At 49.4% G+C, this 18,775-nt stretch overlaps 1 protein-coding gene across 1 annotated transcript in view; it reads left to right on the top strand.

The window, feature by feature from the left end:
- Nucleotides 1-16,036: 16,036 nt before the first annotated feature.
- Nucleotides 16,037-18,775, top strand: part of PRKX (protein kinase cAMP-dependent X-linked catalytic subunit) — a gene marked incomplete at its 5' end in the record, with an annotated part of 75,197 nt that continues 72,458 nt past the window's right edge. The window contains one exon of the mRNA XM_080794985.1: nt 16,037-16,211. Coding sequence (XP_080651111.1) covers nt 16,037-16,211 — 175 coding nt within the window. The remainder of the gene's footprint in view (nt 16,212-18,775) is intronic.

The following is an 18,775-nucleotide window of genomic DNA, read 5'->3' as shown; positions in this document are numbered from 1 at the left end:
TAGGCAGCAATGTCGCTTTGGTTCGAGACTTTGGGGCTGCTTTTTCAATTTGTTTCATGTCCATGTGTTGGAAGGACCTCCACAGTCAATAAAGGCAGATCAATGAGAATGAGTAAGTATTTCCACTTGTGTCACGTTGAGATCAGTAATCCTGTAAGTACTGGTCAAGGCTGCAGACACAAATTATCTAAACACCCAGGACATGGGCCCTGCATACATGATCCAACTGGAGTCTGCATCTACAGACAAGCTCAGAATTCCATGAGATAAACTTGAATTTCCCTCTCAATGAAGTCCGTCCACTCGTACCCATCCAACCATCCATCCATCTATCCATTATGTCTCTCTGCTACCCATCCACCCATCCCTCTGTCCGTCCAGTAACCCATCTATCCACTAACCCATTCATCTACTAATCTCTCCATCCATCCATCCATCCATCCACCCACCCACCCATCCACACATCCGTCCATCCATCCATCCATCCAGTCTATCTAGTCATCCATCATATCTATTATCTACCTACCTATCTATTGATCCATCATCCATCCATCCATCTATCCACTAACCTATCTATCCACTAACCCATCCATCCATTAACCTCTCCATGCACCCATCCATCCATCCATCCATCCACCCACCCATCCACCAACCACCCATCCATCCATCCACCCAACCACCCATCCATCCTTCCAACCATCCATCCTTCCATCCAACCACCCATCCATCCATCCATCCACTAACCCATCCATCCACTAACCCATCCATCCACTAACCTCTCCATCCATCCATCCATCCATCCACCCACCCACCCATCCACCAATCACCCATCCATCCATTCACCCAACCACCCATCCATCCTTCCAACCATCCATTCATCCATCCATCCATCCATCCATCCATCCATCCATCCATCATGTCTATCTATTCATCCATCATATATATCCATCCATCCATCATATCTATCTATCATCTACCTACCTATGTACTGATCCATCATCCATCCACCCCTACATCTATCTATGCTTACATCTATCTGTGTATCTATTTATCTACCTATCATCTATCCAAATACATATACACATATACACATATACATATACACACACCCACACATATAAATTGTACTTATGATCTGTGTTGAATATAAATAATACATTGTGCTAAGACAGGGGTCCTCAGTTTTTAAACACACACACACACACACACACACGCTGAAGAACATAGATGTCTCCACGAGTGCAGCAGGATGATCAGGTCACACGTTTTTAAACGCTAAGCACACAATCTCAGCCTCAACATCGAAACAGTCTAAAGACTATTATTATCTTCCTTCCACTTAATGTTAAGGTGTTCATTTACACAAACTAATTTCACCATGGAGGCAACATATACTTGCAGCAAATTGTTAGGTTGGAAAGAGGACTTTTGAGGTTTTCTACCTGCTTTTCCTGGAGAAAAGCCGCATTTGGGGATTCCTTTTAAACATGTGTTTTTAGTTTCTGCACGACTCTAGCGAACTTTTAAGGAATTGTGGACATGAGTTTGAGATCATACAGGAATAAATCATACACAGATCATAGAGGAATCGGCCCCCAAAATTTCTCCAACTTCTCTAAAAACACCAGGGAAATGCAAGAAATTCCCATAGATGCAATGTTGTAATCATGCTACTTACATGGATAGGTAAACGAAAATAGCTTAAAATAAAAAAGACAGCTCCTTATGCTTAAGAACATGTCGCAAATGTGACGTGATTTTTTTTTTCTGTCATCACTGTGATGTCTGCATTGGACGTCTTGTTATCCTATTTTCTATGCGAATATAATCTCACCCTCCCAGAATGGAGTTTTCTTCATGGAGCTGGTCTGAGTTACCAACTACACAATTTAACTGTAAATTGCTTAATTGGGAATTCTGTTATAGGATAGATAACTGGCTACTTGTTAACTTCATAAGATTATTATTTCTTTTAAGATTAAATGGAAAGCAATCAACCTGAGCGGTGTTTTCTTTCAAAAAAAAAAATTGTGGCCAAATTCAAAAAAATAAATTTGAGCCTATCTATGAGGGTATGCCTGCTATGTAATAAGATCAGAATTTTCTATCTACCCATTATCTATCCTATCTATTTATCTGTCTGTCATCTACCTATCAATCATGTATCATCTATCCATCCATTCACCCATCCATCCCTCCCTCCATACATTTATCTCTATCACCCTCTCTAGGCATTTATTTCTATCATATCTATCTACCATCTCTCTCTCTCTCTATCATCTATCGATCTGTCATTTATCTATCTATCCAAACACACATATACTCACCCACACATATAAATTATGTGCATGATCTGTGTTGAATATAATTTACAAATTGTGCTTTCTGGTCCTCAACCAGAAATTATATCCTTTCAGTCCAGAGGCCATTTGGTAAGGTTGAGACATTTTTAGTTGTCACAACAGGGTGGGTAGGGAGATGGTATTAGCATCTGCTGAGTGGACACGGAAGATGCTGCTCAAACCCTACAATGCACAGGGCAGCCCCTACAGCAAATGTCAGTAGTGTCAAGGATGAGGGACCCTGGGGTAAAGATTAGGGAGGAACTACTCAACAAGATGCATTAAACATGCATTGATCATAAGCTAATCGACTACCTACCCAACGTGAGAAATAACACGGAAAGTCCCTAGACAACTTTTAATGAAATTTTCAATAAATGAATGCGTTTTCTTTAAAACTGTGTTCGTAAAGTCTCAACACAATGAAACCCCTCCCAAACCCCTAAACCTCAAACCACGCCTTGTTTACACATCACGGTCGGGTCGAACATGCATCTGGCTTTGTCTGCAGTCCTAAGCAGGAAGTGTTAGGGGTGGGGTTGGCTACTGGTTGGCAGAAGTCCGGGCGTCGGTGGCTTTCAGAAGTCTGGGAGCTGACGTTCGGGAAAGTGGGTGAAGCGAAAGTTCTTCTTGCTTCCCTTGTGCAAACTTTACGCATATTCACCGATTCAATGCATTTGGGGGCAGAGTCAGAGTACTTCAAAGGAAGCCAGACCAGTCTTTCCACTGTCCGCTGGAAAAGGGCGTGTGAAAGACAGAACAGCTGACCCTATTTCCCAGAGAGGACCTGTCATGTTCCAGGACACACACTTACCCTGCTGTTCCTCATGAAGAAGGGATCTCCGTGCCTTCCCCTGGGAGTTCAGATGGACTTGCCTGACGCCACGTCTTCGTTTGCTAGGGCTGCTGAAACAGAGCGCCACGGGCCAGGGGCTTAAACACCAGGAACTGGTTCTCTCTCCTAGTTCTGGAGGCCAGAAGTCCAAAGTCAAGGTGTGGACAGGGCTGGTTCCTTCCGCAGGCTCTGAGGGCAAATCTTCCCATGCCTACCCAGATTTCTGGGGGCTGCTGGCCATGCTGGGTGACCCTGGGTTTGCAGATGCACCAATCTCTGTCTCCTCCTTCACACTCCCTTCTTTTGTGTGCATGTCCCATTTTTTTTCCCCTATAAGGACATGCATCACTGCCTTTAGGGCCCACCTGGTTCATCCACCATGATCTCCTTCCAACATCCTTATTGACATCTACAAAGACCCCTTTTCCAGGTAACGTCCTATGACCACCTCCCAGGTGGGCACATCTTTTGGGGGCGCTGGGCGTGGGCTATGGGTGTGTCACCCTTCAACCAAGTACATGGTCCATGAGACACAAGATCCAGACCTTACTTATGTCCAATGGCCTTGCAGCAAAATACGGCAGAATCTCAACACTTGGGCTGAGGATTGGTGAATCCCCGTCCCGGGAATTCAGATTTGTCCAGATACCTTCAGATTCCTTCACGGTGACATCTTTGGAATTGAAGACCTCCCAGATGCATTTTCCAATCCTGCTACTTAGAGCCACTCCTCCCCTGTCGAGATGGCTGCGTGCTCTGCATGAAAACGTCCCCTGTCCCCCCATGGAAGGGTGGATCCATTGACAGACGAGTTTTCCCGAAACTCTGCAGATCACTGCACCGAACTCTCTTGTCCATCCTTGGGAAACCTGGGTCTCTTTTCACGTTTTCTGGACCAATCCACAGAGACCCGCGCTTTTAACAGCTAAAGCCCTACCACGTGGTGTATACTGAATTCTGGTTCCACATATCTCCGCACAGCACCCTAAATTCATTCCTAAATGTGTTTTGAGGTCTGTATTCCTCAGGAATTTCACACCACAGCACAGGCTAACCCACGAAGGTCTTTTCTCTTTGTATTTACCCAAGCTTATCTGCAACGCTTACATCATCTTTCTTCCAACACACTCAGCAGAACGCCAAACAAATGATACCCAACACTCATCTTGTACCAAGAGCTGCTGTTTATTCTGTTCATGCAGCATCTTGTTGGGAGTGCTGGTGGCCCCGGGTAAACCCAGCCGATCGGCGCAGGAAGCACTCTCCAGGTTCCATATTTGAGTCTGATTCCAGGTGTGAGCTACAGATAGTCTTCTTCCTCAAGCTACGTGGGTTCTCTCTGTTTTTCAGTCGTGTCTGCATCTACCCAGGACTACGACCATATCGCCTAAAGCTATTCTGAACTGGACTTCTTGGGTGTCATACCGATGGCCTCAGTATGGGGCACAACTATACCTCAACAGAAAACAAAGCAAATCACTTCTGTATCTTCTTCCCAAGGACTTTCTCTCTGTACCCTTCTGAGTAGAACAATATTTCAGACACGGGCACATCTTCCAAGACGTGCTCAGGGTCTCAGCCTCCCACGGGGGGCTTAGTCTGGACTCTTGTAAGAACAGTGACCCACACAAGTCACCTCATGCAACTGCGTGCATGCTGCTGGAAGGGTCTCCCTGCTGGGCATGGAGATTTCCCTACTCTGGGTGTCATTGAGCTATTGGATGACCTCCTTCATCTTGGACAACTGAACTCTTCCTGCGTGCTCTCAAAACAAAATCATGTCTGTTTTTTTCCCTCTTCCCAGACCAATGTCTTGGGGGAACTCAGCCCCCAATGGACAGCTCAAGCGGGCTCTGACTTGCCCGCGTCAACCGAGCCATTGCAACTCCAGCATAAAGCAACAAACGTCCACACATCATAGGAAGCCAGGAGATCTTTGTGTCCCTGGATCACTCAGCCCCAGATCCCATCTGGCAGAAACCCAGTGTTTCGTCCTTTGCACTCTTGCCCAAGGGCAAAGCTGGGCACAATCTCTAAAACCAGCCAAGTACGTTCCTTAGGAATATATCACCGGCACAAATTTCTTTTTCCTCTCCCTTACATATCTCAAGGCATCGGACGGTGAGAACTGTTCTTACAAATTCAAAAATAAATAAACAGTAATTAGTGGCATGAGAGATTCATAGCCCATCATTTTTAGCCCCACGTGGGTTGGTCTAATTATACCCATGAAGCCACAATAAATTGGACTGGGGAGATCTTTCCCTCTGTCCAACGTGGGGATACACAGTTTTCTCAGAGACTTTGTTTCTGGATTTCGTTTTCCCTTCGTGAGTTTGGCCTCCATCAACTTTGTAAATATGGACTGAACTGTAGGAGAAATTCGTGCCAGGATGTGCCGTTGGCTCTGTTGGGCACCATATTGGACTGGGGAGATCTTTCCCTCTGTCCAACGTGGGGATACACAGTTTTCTCAGAGACTTTGTTTCTGGATTTCGTTTTCCCTTCGTGAGTTTGGCCTCCATCAACTTTGTAAATATGGACTGAACTGTAGGAGAAATTCGTGCCGGGATGTGCCATTGGCTCTGTTGGGCACCATGACCCGGAGAGCACCTCTCTGGGTAAACAGGTTGTTAAAGGATTTGTGTCCCCTGAGCGCCAGGGTTCTTGCTTGCGACGCTTTGAAGGGGGAAGAGGTAGACCAGAGTGGTGGACAGCCAAGCAACCTTTATTGAGCAAAGGTGCAAAGCTCCCAGAGACGGAGGCAGACCCGGGTGGGCTGACCTTGCAGTTTCTAAGTTTCGGGGGTTTTCATGAACTCTTTTGCAGAACTTTCTTAAGCAATCATGGTGTGCAGAAGTCACTTCTGCAGAGGCTCCAAAGCAGAATGTCCACGCTGTTTGACCTCAGCTGTCCTGAATCCATATTTCCTTGTTGGGGACCCTGGTCCCGGCTCCCTAACTGTCCAGCTCACTGCTAACCAGGTGACTGCCCCAGTTGCCAGGGTGGGAGCCCCTCTGAGCCGCTTTTCCACCGAAGATGCTGTGTTCCTGCTTTGTGACCAGCCTGAGTCCTCATCAACCATATGACCTTTAGCATGTCTTGGAGATGGCCACAGAAGGGTTTCCACGTACCAACAGATGACCTTCATTGTCCTGGAAGCCAACACAATTAACATATTCTACTTTATTTTGTTTTGTTTTGTTTTATTGTATTTTACTGTTGTATTTTGTTTTCTTTTGTTTCCTTCTCTTGTTTTATTTTATTTTACTTTATTTTGTTTTATTTTATTTTTAATTTTTTGTTTTTATTTTATTGTTTTCTTGTGTTTTGTTTTATTTCCTTTGCTTTATCTTACTTTTTGTTTTGTTTCTTTGTTTTTATTTTATTTTGTTTTGTTCTGTTTCCTATGCTTTATTTTATTTTACTTTTTGTTTTATTTTGTTTTGTTTTGCTCTATTTTGTTTTATTTTATCTCATTTAGTTTTATTTTGTCTTGTTTTACTTTATTTTGTTTTATTTTCTTTTGGTTTGTTTTATTTACTTTTGTTTTATTGTAGCTTTATTTTACTGTATCCTATTGTATTTTTTCGATTAACATAATTTAACACCTGATATCAAGGAACATCTCCTGTCCAGAAAGTCACACTGAACACAAGCCATGTAATGTCATCCTTCCCGTCAGTCCGAATTGATTCACCCTCTTCATCTCAAAGCCATGTGTCTCTGGGATCCCTTCTGAATGGTCTGCGAAGAGCGTTCCCAAGCCCTCAGAACAGCATATGATTTCCTATCACATGACGACATCCTACGAAGCAAGGTGGTCCTTATCAACATTACTCTGAGATCTTTCCCACAAATACACGTGCACAGATCGCCTTCCTTTGTAATATCTTTATGGCAATGACACAGTCTCTTGGAAGGGCATGCGCCAGTTTACTTTTTATTTTGTAGACTAAATGGTGGGCCACTCTGCAGGTGCACAACTTCTGGGTTTGCCACAACTCATGGACCCACCAAGAGGGCATCGTGCAGAGTCGTCCCTCTGCCCGACCCCTCATTCATTCATGGTGCCACCGCTATTTGCCTCTGCAGAACCCCAGAAGCCTCCCCGCGGGGCTCTTGGGCCTCCGCAGAATCCCTCAAGGAAATAGGAAAGGTGTCCGTGTCTGGGGGTCTGAGCCCCCGCCCGCCCCAAGACAGGCATCAGGGGTTCTCTGCTGGAGCCCATGCTCTGTGGGGTTTTCCAACATTTCATATACATTTTATACTAATATGTACATATTAAGTATATATACATATACACTCCAGGTATATTTATATGTTTTATATATATATTTATATATACATTATTTATCTGAAATTCAAATTCATCTTGGTGTTTAGCCTAGGTATGTTCCAAATATTACATGGGGACATATTTTATACTAATGTATATACATATTTTACACTAACATATACACACATGCATATTTTGTACAAATATATACCATATATACATTTTTATACAAATATACACACATATAAACACATTTATACTAATCCATACTAATTTATACTTATATATACACATACATATGTTTACTAATATAGACACACTATATTAGTATATATATTAGTATATATAAACACTATATATTAGTATAGATAGATACTAATATAGACATACATATTTTATACTAATACGTATATATTAAATTATTCACATTATATTACTATATTATATATTATATATGCAATATAATACATTAAAGTATATATTAAAATATTTATATATACATTGTTTATCTGAAATTCCAATTCACCTTGGCGTTTCCCTAAGTATGTCCCAAATATTACATGGGGACATATTTTATAGTGATATATATTATGTTAATTTCTATATATATACTATATTTATGGTATATATATTTGATATATAAATGCACACAGACATTGTTTATCTGAGATTCGAATTTCACTGAGCATCCTGCGTTTTTTTTTTTGGTAAAGATTTTATTTTTAAGTACTCCGTAATCTCCACACCCAGGGTGGGGTTGGACCTCAACCCCGCGATCGGGAGTCTCAGGGTCCACCGCACTGCCAGAGCCTGCCGGGCGTCCCTCATGCTGCATGTTTATTTGCTCAATCTGGCGACCTGCCTGGAGGAAGAGGCAAAGTCATCCTAAGGGCGGCTAGGGCTCACACCCCCTGCGGCTGGGCTTTCTCCGCTGAGGACACGCTGTCCCCTGTCCCCTCCCCTGACACAGGCTTACCAGCTCTGTCCCTCATTCAGGTTCTTGTTCAAATCCCACCCCCCTGACCTAGTAGATATGCCCAGACACGGCCATTTGTATATGCAAATCATGTACATCTGTGCACGCGCATGTATATGATATGGCACGAAGGGTTAATGCGTACTTATACCCACGTAATTACATGCATTGCATGAAAACAGATAATTACTGCGATCCCAACGCGCCCCTCCCGCCGTCCCTCCCACTTGGCTATTTCTCTCTCTCCAGCCAGCAGGTCCCATCCTCTCGCCGACTGCCAGGCCTCATCGTCCTTTGCTCCCCAGTAGGATCTGAGCCCCAGGAGATGGGGATCTCGGTCTACTGACCCCGGTTTCATCCAAATGCTCACGTCTCGAGTGCCTAGCACTTGGTAGAGTCTCCACCATACCCCCGCTTGGTGGATACGCAGTGCTGACAGCCTTTGCTGTTTGAAACTCTGCTGCAATGAGCCGTCTTCCCCCAAACGCCTTCACAGGTCGGGGCACCGTTCCCCAAACGCAGCCACATCAAGCAGGTGCATGTGACGATGGGGACGGTCCCCTCCTGATAATTCTCTATAGCATTTGCATGCACTCAGACTCTCCCTTTCAGGGTGCTGCGGTGTCCGTTGCCTGGAAAGCCAGCCTACGTGGGGTGCTGTGTATGGCTCCCATCACGTGGAGGGACCAGACACCCAGCTTTGAGGGAAGCTGCCTGGCTCCAGTGCGAGACACTTTTCTCAGGGGTTGGCACACCCTACCGCCCCATCGCCCTACCCCGAGGACTGGTTGAGGGCACAGAGTCAAGCCTTGACGACAGCCCTCCCACGGAGCATAATAGGAACACCAGCCCTGACACGACAGCCAACACCCAGGGCACAAAGCCTACAGAGATACTTTGCACGCTAACATTTGCCTTTAAAATTAGCTTATGGGGGCACCTGTGTGGCTCAGTCAGCAAAGCATCTGCCTTCAGCTCAGGTCATGATCCCAGGTCCTGGGATCAAGTCCCGAGTCGGGCTCCCTGCTCGGCAGGGAGTCTGCTTCTCCCTCTGCCTCTGCCTGCCGCTCCCCTGCTTGTACTCTCTCTGTCAAATAAATAAATACATAAAATCTTTAAAAAAATAAAAAATTAAAATTAACTTATGTACTTGTAAATTATGCATGCATTAAATGATCATAAATGCACAGATAAGTATATATATATACAGACAAGCTTGTGTACAGGTGGCTTAATACATATTAGGTTTGCATATTTGTATATATGTTTATATACACTTGTACACAATGTATACATATATATTACATTGTAACATATATATTTTGTATATAGACAAACATATGTCTGTATAAAAACATGTATATATTTTTCCTACACAATGCAGACACAAATAGGCCTTTCCTTTATGGTTTCTTAGAAAACGCTCCCTGTCCCCAAATGGTGTATATTTTTTTAAGTTATGTAGAGTATACATTAATATATTGTTTAATTTTTATTTTTAAAAAGATTTTATTTATTTCAGAGAGAGAGAACCCGTGCACAGGAGGAGCCACGGAGTGAGAGGGAAAAAGCAGTCTTTTCTGCTGCAAAACCAAACCATTTCTGACATCTGGGCTCTGTTGCGGGAAACCCGAGTTCCCATGCAGTGACAACTTCCCTTTTCTCAGAATTTTGGAATCTCAGCTGTGATGCTGGTTGTTTCACACCAACCGTTCACCCCCCAGGGTCAGGTTGGTACATCAGCTTTGGTGGGCTGGTGCTGACCCATTCCTGAGGAATCTCATCAGCCAAGTTCTTTCCTCCAAGGTCAGGGCATGAGTCTGCCTTTGCTCACACCTCCGGTCTTGTCCTTTATGATGCGTCCAGTTTCCTCCTCATGAATCTTGCCCCGATAAGTCCTAATGACTAAATAAAACTATCTGGCTTGCAGATAAGATCCCGTAGATGTTCTCTGTTCCTCCATCCTGGAAACGAGCATGACATGCACTACTGTGACTTCCTAGCAAGACCTGACATCACTCTCTATCCAATCTGTCACGTCCCGGAAACCGGTTTCCAGACCTCTCCATTTGTATCTCCGACAATATCATTTCTTGTGTTCTGAAGTTGGCTTCCTCACTACAGGAAAATGTGGAAACCCTGAAAAAAAAAAAACACGGGGAAGATTCTCAAAATCCACGCACAACCTTTTTGACACGTTCCCACCTTGAGAGGGTCACCACAATAGTATTCCGACGACACACATTCATTCTCTCACCGTCCTGGAGGCTGGAAGTCTGGGATCCAGGCGGGACTGATGCTCCTTCCTCCTGAGGCCTCTCTCCTTGCCGTGGAGACCCCGTGTTCTCCCTGTGTCCACATGCGGTCGTCCCTCTGGGCGTGTTTGTATCCTCATCCCTTCTTCTTCTAAGGGCCCCAGTTCTACGGGTGGAGGGCCCATTCTGCTGCCCTTGTCTTACCTTAATCTCCTCTTTAAACAGCGCATCTCCAAATACAGTCCCATTCCAAGGTCCTGGGGAGGCTTCGACCTGCAAATTTTGGAGGACACTCTTCAGCCCCTAACCAGGGCTAACCTTGATCAAAAAGTCGTGGCTATTCTCCAAAATCTAATCGTGAAAACCATAAAAGGACATAAAAGGTCGAGAACAAAATGCGTGATGGCTTCTGATACGGTAATACTTCCCCTAACGGACATAACCACCAAAAGTGTATAAGAATTCTCTCCTCCCTGCAAAGCAGCTCATCTTTCTAAACTTAGCTGGATTTAAAAAAACAACAACAAACAAATAGTGACCACTTTTGTTCTTTGATACGTTTCTTTGATTGTTACTTATTAGCAACATTTTTTTTTTCTCCCTATGTCAATGACCCTCAGTATGAATTTCCTCGGAAAGGCATTAATGCCCTTTGACCAGATATCACTTTGGTTTTATGTATCATGAATGCTTCCCATCAATGCATTTTAACTTTGTTTATATTTCCATAACTTTCTCGCATTTTTGAGTTTCGGTTCCATTCATCTATTTACCCCTGTGGTTCTATTTCTGACAAGTTTAGAACGTCCTTCCACAACCACGCGGGGACTGGAAAGCTGGCCCCGGGATTTTCCTCCGATTTCGTTGTTTGGATTTTACCTCCCTTCGACACGTAATATTCCTGGAATTTATTTTACTTTTCTCTTCTCATGACGCCTTCCCGGTATTTTTAGAGACCAAACAAAGAGAGCATCTAAGTAGCATTTAATCCCAAACAAGGTAACAGTTTGATACTAGTGTATCCTTTACGATGGCTGGAGAAACACACAACTGGATTGGAGACGATTTTTGTCCTCTTACTTTGTCAGACTCTTGATTTCTTGGAAGTCAGGGCTCCATGCAGGAAAAAGCACGTCCTTCAGCCTTTGGGACGTGTTCCGATTTTCAAACTTTAATCTGGAGAGACAAAGCACCTCAGGGTTCTGCTTGATTTTATCCATTCATGACTCACTAGTGTTACTGAAATCTGCAATTATTTGAGGACTCAAGTTTCCACCCTGCGATGACTTAATTGCTCTGAGCCCATCTGGAATTCATGACCTGGCCACCTAGGGAACTGTGTGTGGTGTCCTCATGGTGAAGACGTCCTTTGCCTCCGTGCACAGGGCATTTTGAGGTCAGCTTCACCTGGTTTGGATACATGGGTTGGGTTCTTTATTGGGGTCTTTTTTTGGGAGGGGGTGGATGAGGGCATCGGTAAAATAAGTGAGGTTGAAGCATTTTGGAAAAATGAGTTCCATTTGCATGAAAATATGGCACCTGGGTGCCCACACAGGCTGGTGTGCACTGGGGTGACTAGGCAGGGCTCACACTAGAGCAAGGCTTGGATCTGTGTGGCTACGCATATAATTATAAAAGAAGTTTCATCACCTCTGATGACTCACGATGGGCCTGGTTGCATCTGCGGAGGCCCAAGGGCGCAGCATTGTCACAGACCGTAACACACAAAGTAGGTTACCAGGAGTTCCCAACACATTCAACCCACGCAGACCCCCCGCAGGGCTGACCTGCAGGACGAAAGGAGAACCAAAAGCCTGCACAGCGAGAACAGTGAGTGCTGCCCCAACTTGGGATCACTCCTCGCGGACAAAACGTTCATCGGCGATCGACCAGAACACCCAAGCCCCATTAACTGTCCTCGCAACAGCAGGTCTGAGAAACGGGGAGCAAATACACCGACCACGGAAAGCCACTCTGTTCTATTCCTACCACACAGGGAGCACCTGGTAGACGCCCTTGTCTGCCTTAGGGGCAGAGCTAAGGAGCGGAGTCTAAAACCCTAATCCTGCTGAAATTTTCTGCCTGCCTCCAAAGACCAACTCCTAAGAGACAGATCTTTTGGCCTCCAGGGATAAAACAAACAAACAAACAAACAACAACAACAACAAAAAACAACAACTCCTATCCCTGGTTGAGTCCAAATTCAATGTACTGCTGCACTTTTAACAATTACTGAAAGCATCACGTATATTTCCAAAGTATGGGTTTATGCGACTGAGTGGCAATACACAGGGATATACCGAACTCAAAATACACAGGGATGCATGGGTCGGTGAAGCAACCTGACTTCGGCTCAGGTCATGATCCCAGGGTCTTGGGATCGAGTCCTGCGTCTGGCTCCCTGCTCAGCGGGGAGCCTGCTTCCCCCCTCCCTCCTCTCCTCCCCCTGCTTGTGCTCTCTCACAAATAAATAAAATCTTTAAAAAATATATGTGTGTATACTTTTTCATAATATAAGTTTATAATATATTTATAATTATATAATATATATAATATTAATATAATACATATAATATAAGTTTATAAGTATAAACATATATTGTAATGTCTGTAAACACAGCTGAATATGTCTTTTAGGATACATGCTTTAGAATTTAAAATGAAATATATTAGAATATACATTCAAGAATGTTAGAATATACTATATCATATATGTCTAACATTATATATATGAGTGGTAACGTCTGAACGCAGCTGAACACGTCTTTTAGGATATGAAGATAAAATTTATAATAAAACAAAATAAAATATATAATAGAATACATTAGACTATATTATTGAATGCCACAATATATCATATGTATCATTTTATGTATCTCTATGTTGCAAAGTCTGTGAAGGCAGGTGCACATGTCTTTTAGAATATAGATAATAAAATATATTAGAGTAGATATTCTAGAATACAGTAGAATATAATGTATATGACATATAATATAATTTGAATACATCCAAAAGCCTGTGAAGGGAACAGCATACTCTTTAATCCAGTATATATATGTATCTATGTATAATATATATTTTTATATATGCATGTGTTTGTATTTACATATGGATGTATTTACATGTTGTATGTACATATGTATTTATACGTACAATACACACACACGCATATATACAAACACATAAATATTTATCCCAAATGAGGAATACATACATATGCCAGCTGCCTTAACCGACCGTAGCTTTCTTTCTCTCGTGCTCATTGTACAGCAACGTGTTGCAAAACCTGCCCAGGATATTTATAGGAAGACGTGGGTCCCTGGCCAGTCTCAGGGGCAGGAGGGGAAGGAGTCACACCAACTCGGCAACCCAGAGTTTAATTCCGAAACTTCATCTGGAATCCTTTTCTGCCTGGGTGCAGCTAGAGGGAAAAGCATGTCCCTAATCGACCTCGCCTTGACCACCAACCCTAGTCACCCAGGAGCATCGCAGTAGCAAGGGACATGGGGACATGCCCCAGAGGCCCGTCCTGGGTCTCCTGAATCGCTCAGCAGGCCCTGCTGGTCAGAGGGCCTCCTGGTTCCAACCCGGTGCGCGGAGCCTGCTCAGGGCATGCATTTTTCACATTCCAGCTCAAGATTTGGCAACAAGCAAAGACAGCAGGCCTCATGCCCGGGGAAAATGCCACCCACAATGTGCACATGAGGGTTGGGCCCAAGCTGACAGCCAGGGACCGGCTAGGCACACCCAGAGACCACATCTGATGTCCTGCGGCCCCCTCCCAGTTGGCCGAGCCTGGCAGACAGGGCCTGGTGTCCCTAAGAACGCCCCATCCCCGACCCCATGACAATCCCCTCCAAGGGCGGAATGGCTGAGATGCCTCCAGACCAGGTGGGGAGCGGTATGGTCTCTTTTGGCAGCTCAAAGTGCGCGTCCGCGGGGCCGCAGCTGGGAACAGCCCTTTCGGGGCCGCGTTTTAACCGGATGCCCGGGGACAGGGTGGCCAGATAAAGGACAGGACGACCAGTCACATTGCTGTTTCACAGACGCACGCGTCGTTTACTGCCCTCAGTACATCCAAATGAGGCCTGGGACATACTTAACACTGCGGGGCGGGGTGGGGGGGTAGGGACACCTCTGCGTCCGTCTCCAAGACAAACGGATCCGGGGCCCCCTGCGTTTCTTCTCCAAAGTGGTGCCAGGTGTGTTTAACACAGCGACCCACCAAGCTGCCTGCGCGCCGTGTTTTTTGGGGCGGAGTGAGGAGGACGAAGGGGTAGGGCTCGTCCTAGCTCTTAAACCTGGGTCTCCTTGTTTTTGTTTAAAAAAGGGTCCTTTGGATATAATCATGGGTTCTTAGGAATGTGCCCAGAAACTGCAGCGGGGGCGATGGGGAGCCCGGCGCCCTCACGCGCCAGCCCCCCGCCCGCCAGCTCGCATTTTGCATCACCATGGTCCCCCTGAGAAACCGGGAAGTTGACACGGGCCGGGTTTTTATTCGCTAGACCCGGCAGCCGCCCTCGGGGACGCGCGGGCACCGAGCGGCCGCCCGCTGGAGCGCCCCAGGCGCCTTGCGCTCCGGTTCAGTTTGATTTTTTTAACTTTACTTTTGTTGGAGCCACGCCCTCGCGGTCCCCCCAGCGCGCCCCGCCTCCCACCCTTCCGGGCAGGGGCGCGGCGAGCGCGGCGGCCGGTCCGCGTGTCCCCCGGGGGAGCTCGGCTGGGGACCTCAGCCCCCGGGGACGCCGCCCGCGGCGCAGCGGGCGCGGCCACCTCTCGGATCCCGGACTGGGGCGCGGCGGGGGCGGAGCGCGGGGGCCCGAGCGGCACTCCCGTGGGCGGGCCGAGCCCGGGCGGGCTCCGGGGCGGGTTGGAGAGCGCGCGGCCCCGCCCAGGCCGCTTCCGCCCGGCCCCCGACCAGCGCGCACGCAGCGCCCGCGCGGGTGGCGGCCGGCGCGGGCCCCCAGGAATGAACAGGGAGCCGGGCGCCCGCGGCCGGGACCCCGCCTCGCCCCCGCCAGCCCGGGCCGCCGCGCCCCCCGCCTCGGCCGCGCCGCCGCCCCCGCCCCCGCCGCCGCCGCCCGGGCCCCCGGGCCCGCCCCCCGAGGCCGCGGGCTACTCCCACCAGCTGCTGCTGCTGCTGCTGCAGTGAGCGCCGCCCCGCGCCCCGCCATTGTCCCCGCCGCTCCGCCTGTCGCGCCGGGCCGCGGACGGGGAGGCGGGGGACGCGCATGGGTGGGCGCCGCTGATGCCGCCGCCGCCGCGCCGCCCTCCGAGGCTGCGTCCCGGGAAGCCCGGACCTCCGCGCTCCCCCGCCCGGCCCCGCGCCGCGGACTGGAGCGCGCCCCCATGGAGGCGCCCGGGCTGGCCAAGGCGGCCAAGGCGGCCGCGACGGACCCCGAGCCCCAGGAGAGCCGCGGGGAGACCCCCGACGGGGCGCCCGCGCTCTGCCCCAGCCCCGAGGCTCCCTCGCCCGAGCCGCCAGCCTACCGCCTGCAGGACTTCGACACGCTGGCCACCGTGGGTGAGTAGCGCGCGCGGGGACCCGGCCCGCAGGGTCGCTCGGCGCCGCCCGGGACGCCGGCGTCAGACAAAGGGCCGGTGTGCCGTCGCCGGGCCGCCTCCCCCAGCCGGCGCTGCCGGGTCCCGTCCGCTCAGGGTCTCCGCGCGGGCTGGCGGGGCGCCCCTGGACCCTCGGGCGCTCCCAGACTCGGAGGGTGGCCCCCCACGAGCTCCCGCGAGCCTCCCCAAGTGTCCGCGCTCTGCCCCGCGCGCCAGGAGTCTCCGGATTTACAGGTCCTTTCCTCCTCCCCCAAACTCCCTGGTATCTGTGCCACCCGACGTCACAAAAGTTGCCAGGGGTCATCTCCTGTGAGGGACCTCGCCCGCCCTCCCAGCCAGGGGCCCCTAGGGACAGAGGCGGCGCCCAGAGGCACCTACGGAACTCCGGCCAGCCTCCCTGTGCCCAGCGGCAGGATGCTCCGGCGGAGACTTTGGACCTTACCGGGGACTTGGCGGGGACAGGTGTCCTGGGGCGGAACGGGGGCGGGCGTGGGGTGGGCGTTCAGGACGGATTACCCATTTCCCCCTCCCCGCGCGTGCTTTTTATCTCGTTGATCCGAAAGTTGGCATTCTGGAACGGACACTGATTTCCTTTTGTCCTGTGCCGGGAAAGGCGCTGGTATATCCTGGGGCCGCCCTGACTGGGCTAGAAAATCCCCACTCCGGGCTGGAGCTGGGTTCGAAGGGTGGGCACAGGCCGCTGTGGCTTCTTAGCAACTCTTTGTTGCTTCAGGGGGGTTCGGAGATGGGTTTCTTGTAGGAGACATGCATGGGGAAGGGGGCAGGTCACAGGTCACCAAGGGGCTGGGGTGTTCAGGGGCTTTTCCTGGGTCCCCTGCCTCTCTTGTGGAAAGGAGGAAGCTGGCCAGGGCGGCAGGAAGCCAGGGCTCAAGGTCACGGCCTTAGAGTTTAATCAGAGACGGACAGGCCGGCCACACTGGGGACAGGTCTCCAGGGAAGCTGATTCGGGAAGGAGGGGATGGCAGGCACCTTCTCTGCTGCTGTGTGCGTGTCCCTGTCTCTCCCTGTTTACCTCCTTCTGTCCGTCCGTCCGTCCCTCCCTCCCTCCGTGTGCCGCCCTCTCCTTTCCTCCCCCTGGGGAAGCTGGGACTGATGGGAAAGCAGGCTGTGTTTTGCAGGGCTGCAGGGTGGGACAGAAACCCAGCCCGGGCGGTGACACCGGCCATCGGTGGAAAAAGAGACAACAATGGAAAGTTGGTAGAGGACCGACTCTCCAGGCCTTGGCACCGAGCACCAACAGTCGCATCTCGTCTGGGCACACGCATGGGGCTTGTCGGAGATGCCAGGGTTGGAGGGCAGGGTAGCCTGCAGCGTGTGGGCAGGCTCGTGGGCTGTCACCGTGACCTGTTCTGGTGCGTGGAGCGGCCAGCCAGTCATCTTGTCCTTAAAAATAGAATGTGGCCACCTCTGGGGACTGAGAGGGGCGTGCACGGGAGGGTGATTTCTTCCACGGGTCCTTGCCTCTTTGTGAAGAGGATGCTTGTTCTGTGAGGATCACTTCTGTGGGCTCCCGGGTGTGACGGGCACACACAGACCCAGGTGTGTATGCAGGAGACAGAAACCAAACCTGAAGGAATCCCCAGCCTCCCCGAGCTGTCCCCGTCCTGTGTCCCAGCCACAGTGCCCGCCAGCTGGAGGTCCCTTCCTGACGTGCAGTGGGTCCCACAGAGAGGCCAGGGTGAGCTCTGCCTGTGCCGTTACAACCTCGCCTCCTCGCTGTCCGCCCGTGCCCCTCAGGCACCCGCGGGTGCTGCATGGTCCTGGGCCGTTTGTATGCACTTTTCCGGTTGAGGAACGTACCCCTCCTGGACGGGAACCCAGTCCACACGCAGAGCAAACCCACAACACACCGACGCCCCAGACCTCTCTTTGCTTTCCTTCAGCGGCATCTTGGAACCTTCTAGGCGGAAGGAGTCAGGATGGAAGGACGCCGCCGGGCTCCCTCCTCGCCACACACATGTCGTCCGTGTGTTTTGCTCTTTTCCTGACCCACGCGTGCGCCCTGTGGTTTCCATTCCTCACGTCTGCCTGCGAGCTGGGCACGGACGGGAGGCTCCCCGAGGGGCAGAAATGCTGAGTCACACGCGCCGACACCTGGTGTGTGGGTCTGTGGGTCTGTCTGTGCGGGTAGGACGCCCTGGGTTCTGTCCGATTTCGCTGGGCATGCCCGCCGTGGCTCTTACACACCCCCGTGTCCTCATCTCCAGACCCACCTGCAAAGGGATGGCCCCTGCAGGTAGGAGGAGAGCAGGACGCTGGGACTTGGGCATTTTAGACCAGCCGATTGCCCAGAAATCTGGAGAGCCGGGAAGAAATCTCAGCATGTAATGCTGTGGAATCTGGCAAGCAGGGAAGCGACCTTGGGGCGTGTCTGGGCCCCACAGTGATTTCCTTGCTTGAGAAACTGGGGTGGGAGCACCCAGGAGGCCGCCCGGACGGGAAGTGGCGTGCAAGCCCGTTTCTCCACATTTGAGGTCCGCACGACGACGCTTGGTTGATTCCCAG

The sequence above is a fragment of the Martes martes genome, assembly GCF_963455335.1.
Source record: "Martes martes genome assembly, chromosome: X".
NCBI lineage: Eukaryota > Metazoa > Chordata > Mammalia > Carnivora > Mustelidae > Martes > Martes martes.
This window is presented reverse-complemented; position numbering and strand designations above follow the sequence as displayed.